The 7,127-nt window shown below is 36.3% G+C and overlaps 1 protein-coding gene across 2 annotated transcripts in view; it reads left to right on the forward strand.

Moving 5' to 3' along the window:
- LOC140339216 (membrane-spanning 4-domains subfamily A member 8-like) overlaps positions 1 to 7,127 on the forward strand; it is a 59,607-nt gene that overhangs the window by 45,870 nt on the left and 6,610 nt on the right. For both annotated transcript variants that reach the window (XM_072423798.1, XM_072423799.1), the window contains 3 exons: positions 2,204 to 2,326; positions 3,503 to 3,565; positions 6,632 to 6,736. In XM_072423798.1, coding sequence (XP_072279899.1) covers positions 2,204 to 2,326; positions 3,503 to 3,565; positions 6,632 to 6,736 — 291 coding nt within the window. The remainder of the gene's footprint in view (positions 1 to 2,203; positions 2,327 to 3,502; positions 3,566 to 6,631; positions 6,737 to 7,127) is intronic.

Here is a 7,127-nt window from a genome sequence, read left to right on the forward strand (position 1 = left end):
TTGCTGACTTTCCCTGGAGAAACAAAAACTTTATGACGGCCCGTAACTCCAACAACGTAAAACTTTGTGCCTGTGCCATCACAGCTTCTCACTAAAAAAAGAATACCAAAGACCTGATATTTGCACAGTTACATACTAAGATATTGGGCTGTCATATGCCCCTACACTCATTTTTCTATTTCATCTGGAAGGGGGCAAAGCCAGGAACTTCTCAGCACCCCTTTGTATAATTGATATGGAAAAGTATCAAAAGTATCATGGAAAATATCCTTTTTTTTTGGTTTGTTGCCTGAAATGAAGGCACAAAAAAAATACCTTTTTCAAATGCAACTTTTAAATGAAATGTTTAATAGTAATAGTTCAGAATCACAGAAATGGATAAGAGATCAACTTCCAGGTCAGTACTTTGTGGAACCGCTTTAATTACAGTCATGAGATCTGTTTTGGCCTCATCTGACCATAACACCTTTTCCACCTGGCCTCAGAATCCTAAATGCATTGTTCGACAAGTTACCATCTGCCTATCTGTTTTTTAATACCAAATGGTACATCTGGTAGAAAGCCAATATTATATACTTATATTATAGAGTGGAGGTGATAGCATCCTGTTGTGGGGGTGTGCCCAGCAAGGACTGGGCACTTGTCAGGATAGAAGAATAGATAGGGCAAAGCTACAATCAAACCCTTGCCAGAAAGTTGTCAATGTGATGAGGGTTCACCTTGCAATGTGGCAATTTGCTGAAGAACACAGTAAAATTGACCACACCACAACTGAAGAAGAAAAAGGAGAATGTCTTTGAATGGCCTAATCAGCTTCCAGGACATAATTAATCACACATTAATCAAAATCTGTGGAGTACTTCAAAGGTTACAGTCCACCATTGGGTCAGTATTCAATTTGATTAAATGTGAACAGAAATATTTTAATACACCCAAGGTTCTAAGGTGGTCCTACACAGTACTGGCATGGGAATGGATCTCAGCAAATTTGTTTTTCTAATCATATTTTTTACCTGTAATATAATAATAAATTAATAAATATTTTTGTGTGTCTTCATTTCACACTACAAAGCAACAAAATGGCATTTTGAAGAGGTGATTCTTATCTTTACCCACTGTATATGTATTAGGTTCAAGGAGCTAGTTGATGTTTCCAACAACAAGTGGGATGGAACTGTACAGATTAGGAGGTAGAGCAGTGATGCAAACACTTCTGATGAAAACTGAATTCCAAAAGTTTACAAATTGAAGTAGATGTGTCTATACCAGTTCTGAATAATGTAATAATTTTTGGAAAATATGGTACGTCAAGGTTTGGAAAGCTTTGAGACTTTAACAAAAGATTGACAATTGGACAATTACATTGGCTGTGATCTTTCTCAAAAGTGCTTTTATGAACCCTAAAAAAACAACTACTTACTGATTTAAAGATACTCAAAATTAAATAATTAGGTATGGTATATGGTTTTCCCTAAAATCTTTTATGTAAGCCGTATTTGTGCAATCGCCACAAATAAGTACACACAACAACAATATAAATAAATAAATAAATAATGGATGGAAGTTTCTTTTATCCTTATCCTCGCTATCCAAAGGTAGCACTGAAACAAGATAGTTAAACAAGATTGGCAGCCATTGTCAAACCTGGAAGCCTCCATGTTCCTTCTCCTTGAATTATCTCATACTCTGTTTAAACTAAAATCTCATTGAAACTTTAGCATGGTAATATCATTTTAAAAGTTCTTTGCAATATTTAATAGTCTGTGCTTTTTTTTTTTTTTTAACCTGGTGTTCCCATCATGGAGATTCATCAAAGCTTCTAACAAGGACTACAAGTGCTCATTTACTAAAGAATAAGCACACATGGTGTACTCTTATCAACATTAGGGATGCTTAGGAAAAAAATCAAATTTCCCTTTAATTTTTTTGTTCTTCTTGATAAATCTGAAGTTTGATCTGTCAGTGTGTTGCATTCCCTGGCTTATTCTTTTCATCTGGTGGCTGGGAGGGGTAGCTAGCAGTGTGATATACTTCCTAAAAACAGAAGTGGTGGTAATGCCTACCTGAGTATATTCATACAATAGGTATGGGCATAAATAACCACTGTTAGAACATGTTGAGCTTAAGCAGTGGATTAAAATTTTGTTGTGAATTGTCCATCACTATACACTGAAAATCTGAATTTATTTTATCTTTACTACAGGCTGTGCAGCTTGTCATTGCTTTCATACATATTGCTCTGGGAGCAATCATAATCCGACTGGATGGCTCTCCATACACCACATTTACAGCAGCCTACGGGTTCAGTTTGTTTGGCGTACCATTTGTAAGTACATGCTAGTGATGAAATCCTAAATCTGTAGTATTTGGAACACAAACATAGAAAAAAAATGTCAGTTCCATAATTTTAGAAAAATCCTGCTTAAAAGCTGTTTGTAATAAAACTAACACATCCAACAATTGGGGAGAGAAGGTTTTCTTCTATTGTCATGGAATTCATCCATTCTAAAAAGTAAAATCTTCTGGGAACAGCAGTGAGACAGTCAAACACAGTAAACTCCGTTATCCGGCACTAACTTTATTGGTAGATCACAAAATTGTGTAGTTTCTGGTTGCGTGAGAGTCACTATTAAAAAAAGAACTAACTAATACCATACCCCATACTATACCATAATCTCTGCATTGACTTGATATTAATACTAAATTACACCTTAATTAAAAGCAAATTAAGACAACCTTCACTTACTGTAACATGACTTTATTGTATTATAAAACAGCTTTGTAAATGCATGTATACAGAAAGAAAGGCCTATTGTTATTATAATGAAGACACATGGGACAAATTATGATAATTCCAATATTTAAAATATGAGAACAAACTATTTTTATTGAAGTATTGGGGCATACCATAATATTGGTGAAGATCACTATAATAAAATATAGATTCAAATTATTAAAATTTTATTAGGTATAGGAGCAAATTAGTGTAATTATTATAAATAAGGGAAAAGAATATTATAATTAGGTAAAGGTGCAGATTAATATTATGCATCAGAGCAAATTGTTATAATAAAGTATAGATGTGGTTTATTATAATGAAGACACATAAGGCATGCTCATATAAATAGGTTGGGGGGCATACTCTGTAAACAATGTACTGTATTACATACAGTAAACTGTACTGTATGTTTCTGGTATGTGAATTACAGTACCATAGCGACCCCCTACTGGTCATTTGCGGTATGACATTTGTGACTCACCACAGCAGCAAACTAGAGCAGGGGAAGGTAAGGGGAGTTGCAGATAATGGGGAGTTTATGGTAGGTAAAACCTTATAAATCTGTGCAGTAGCCCAAATACAAGGAAGCTATGTTTGGAATTTATTAGGTTAATCTGAACTAAAAATTTAACTTTTACTTAAAGTGATTGTGCAAAGATTATATACAGTATAATAACATTATATACATTACACTTGTTTAACACTTAATTTTTGCTTTTACAGTACATTATCTCAGGAATTCTCTCAATCACAGTGGAAAGCAAAAAGAATCCAACTCCATCTTTAGTAAGTCTACCATATGGTATAGGGAAGCACTGAATTTGAATATGATCTGCAAGTGACACTGGCGAATAGACAATAAAAAAATACATCAGGGTGGTATCTATATTTAATTCTTTCTGGATCAAGTGGTTTTACGTGCCTGCTAGGTTTAGTGATGGGTGAATATACCCCATGTTTGCTTCGTACTCAAACAAAATGTTGGACCCCAAGTACTGTTCGAGCAGGGGCAGGGACATTTTACGTCACTTATAAATCAACATTAACCTCCCTGGCGGTCTAAATATGTCAGTATTTGTATGTCAAACCGGTACATTGTTTTGCGTGGAAATTTGTTAATTCTTGTTGTTTACTAATTCTTAGGAATAACTCCCGGGTATGATAAAGTTTGAAACATATATCATAAAATATATTAAATAATAATTATAAAAAATAATGTATTAGTTTATATATTTATATTTTTTAATTATTACATTAATTTATTCATTAATTTTATTACAATTAAAATTATATATTTTTATGTATTATGTAATATAAAATTATATAATTTTTAAATTTGTCCAAACAAGGGTACAATAATAGATAAACTTTTAGATTTATTATTTGGATTTATTTTTTATAACTTTATCACTTTGATCAATGTTTTAAAAGCAGATTACAATGTAATCTGCTTTTAAATTTCCCGCCAGGCCACGCCTCCCCAGTGTACCACGCATCACATCGATCAAGCCGAGGATGTGATGCAGAAGCGGGCCGGGGTTTGCTAGAGGATGCCGCTGGATCGTTGGGAGCAGGTAGGATTTTTTGTTATGCTACCCTGAGTGTGGTTCGGGGTTACCACTTTTGGTACATTAAATTCACCCGAGCTACACTCTACGTCTACACTCTACGTCAGGGGGGTTAACAAAAAAGTACAAATCTTTAAAACATCCAGGCATGGAGTTTGTGTGGTCTTCCTTTACCATGGTCGAAACCTGATTTTAGAGCAGAACTTTGCCATAAAGTTGTGGTCAGCTGCTATAAAATCCAGCCACATTTGTAATGCAGCTCACATGCAAACATCAGCACCATATTGTTTTGTGCCAATTGCTTTACTATCTGGTTATGTGGCCCTGTTTGTTGGAACAAGGGACATTGCAATATCATGACAGTTTGAGAATATACATACAGGTTGACATTCAAAAATCTTGCAACCTCCGGACCTGAGGAGTGCCAGATTTTTAAAAAATGCTGGATTTTTTTATGGTTATATATACTGTAAATATTTAACAGAAAATGACTACCTGTACAGTCCTTTAACCACCTAGCCGTTATGCCCGTACGAAGGTCGGGCAAAAAGAAATGGCTAGGATGGTTAACCCCGTAATTTTGTCACAGCCTTACCTCCATGGTCCCGCTGTGCACATCCAGCGGGACCATGGAGGTAAGGATTCCAGTGTCGTCTTCCTATTCCAGAGTCGTCCTCCGTCCATTGTCGTCCGTCGATCTCCCTCTCCAGCGTCGGGTGCCAACGGGACCGGTAAGATGCCGGCCGGTATCTTGTGTTCCGCCGCCCGGCATCTTGCGTTCCGCCACCCGGCCGGCTGAACACAAGATCCCGGCCGGCATCTTACCTGGTCCCGCTGATCGTCCACGTCCGTCTTCGTCCAGCGCCGGATGATCTCTGAAAAAAAAATTTCATGAAAAACAGTGGATCACTTTTGGTACAGAAATCTAGACCTCAGTGTAACGCTCAGGTGGTTAAAGAAAGAAAACTAAACACTAAATGAAAAGCAAATTACATTTGAATGTTCACCAACTAAATAAAACAGCTCTACAGAATTTTAATGCAACTAAATAAAATAGTGCCTAAGAATTATAATCATTACTGTACCCTCGAAAAGAAGCTAAATAGCAGATTGGTTACCTCTTTTCCTTGCTGAATCCATAATGGGGCTATACAGCAGCAGATAAACGATAAAATGAGAAGGAAAGAGCAGGAATGCACGCGTAAGCAAGACCCAACAGCTGATTCTTGAGTACAGCGCAATCAATACATAAACCGTGTCTCCAGAAAACAGTGGCGCACCAACGTGGTAAATTTGAAAATGCGCTCCGAAATCCATGATGGAAATCTAAAGGTACCAGTATATCAATGGCCAGATTTTTGAATGTCAACCTGTATAAGTAAGCAGTCCACATTTTGGCATTGTTGAGACTACGGGGAGCAAAGTACATGTGCATCAACCAGTACTAGAAAAACCTAACTGGAGAAAGAATCTAGTATTGCAAATAGATTTCCTTAAAATTATCTGAAAGTCAATTGTGAGGCTACCATTCTTTTTTAATTTGGAACAGGAGATATTGGGGTAGTCTCCATTCAAGGCTTTTGAATAGATCCCAGTGATTCCTAGCTATTCCTTCATTGATATTTTTAAAAATGAGAACTAATAAAAGTAGAAAATATGATACATCATTAAAAATAACTAGTATCAGTGATTGGACATCCAATGTTTGGGTTGAATAGAGTTGAACAGCTCTCCACTTGTGGGATGTAATTGTAATTAGCATATTTTAATACCCAGTACCACCCAATTTTTTTAGTGATTGTTATCCAAGTAAAAATCATATTTGAAGATGACATCTGGGCCCCACTTATTAAAGGGCATTTCAAGATTTCATTACCATCCTTGGGCACAAGTCTCTAATCAGGAAGTAAATGTCAACCTTGGTCTGGTGGAGGGTTAGGCTTTCTGTATTGAATGGGTAGGAGATGGGTAGGACCCACAGCCCATCATGCTGGAAATGATGGGGAAGTAGTATTTTGAGCTTTTTGCACCTTAGGTGATATGGGACCTTGTCCTCAGATGATAAATATAAAAAGCTTCAATTTTTGGGGGTAGAAATACAGATTGACATAGGGAGTATGGTGGTTTCCGAATGTGTGGTTGATCTTCTTTTATCTCCTGTCTAGGCGTTGTATAAATTTTAAGTTTTCTCTAAGGCTAACCCCTAAAATTTGGTTTTCTTGAAGTTATATGCTGTTCATTATGGTTTCTTTTTCTTCTGACCATATCTAAAATTTCCTTACAGGTGAAATCATTTATGGCCATGAACATTATCAGTGCTATTGAGGCCATGGGAGCAATCTTTGTGTTCAGTAATGATATTTATCGATCCGAGACTCTTAGTGAAACTGTAAGTACAGCATGAAGCTTAAATGAGCAATTATCCAATAACTAATTATCCAGCTAACTAATAAAAAACTGATGATGATGTATTTCATCAATTTTAAAAGCAAGACTCTTCCTACTAAACATCTTCTTATAAATTGCATGCACAATATAATAATTAAGTATATTGTAATGGATTCAAACACCACCATTAGACAATACAAAATACAGACACACAATGCCCCTGATTCATCAAGCAAAATCGGATTATCGGTCGCGCATTCGTATTAGCGATCCGGAATCGTGCGCGATCGCGTTATTCAACAACTGAAAGAGCTCGCGCACGGAGCCGCGCTTATCCGACAGCTTTTTACTGGCGATCATGCATTAAAAGTCACTGTTCCCCTAAAAAATCA

The sequence above is a fragment of the Pyxicephalus adspersus genome, chromosome 10, assembly GCF_032062135.1.
Source record: "Pyxicephalus adspersus chromosome 10, UCB_Pads_2.0, whole genome shotgun sequence".
NCBI classification, from domain to species: Eukaryota; Metazoa; Chordata; class Amphibia; order Anura; family Pyxicephalidae; genus Pyxicephalus; species Pyxicephalus adspersus.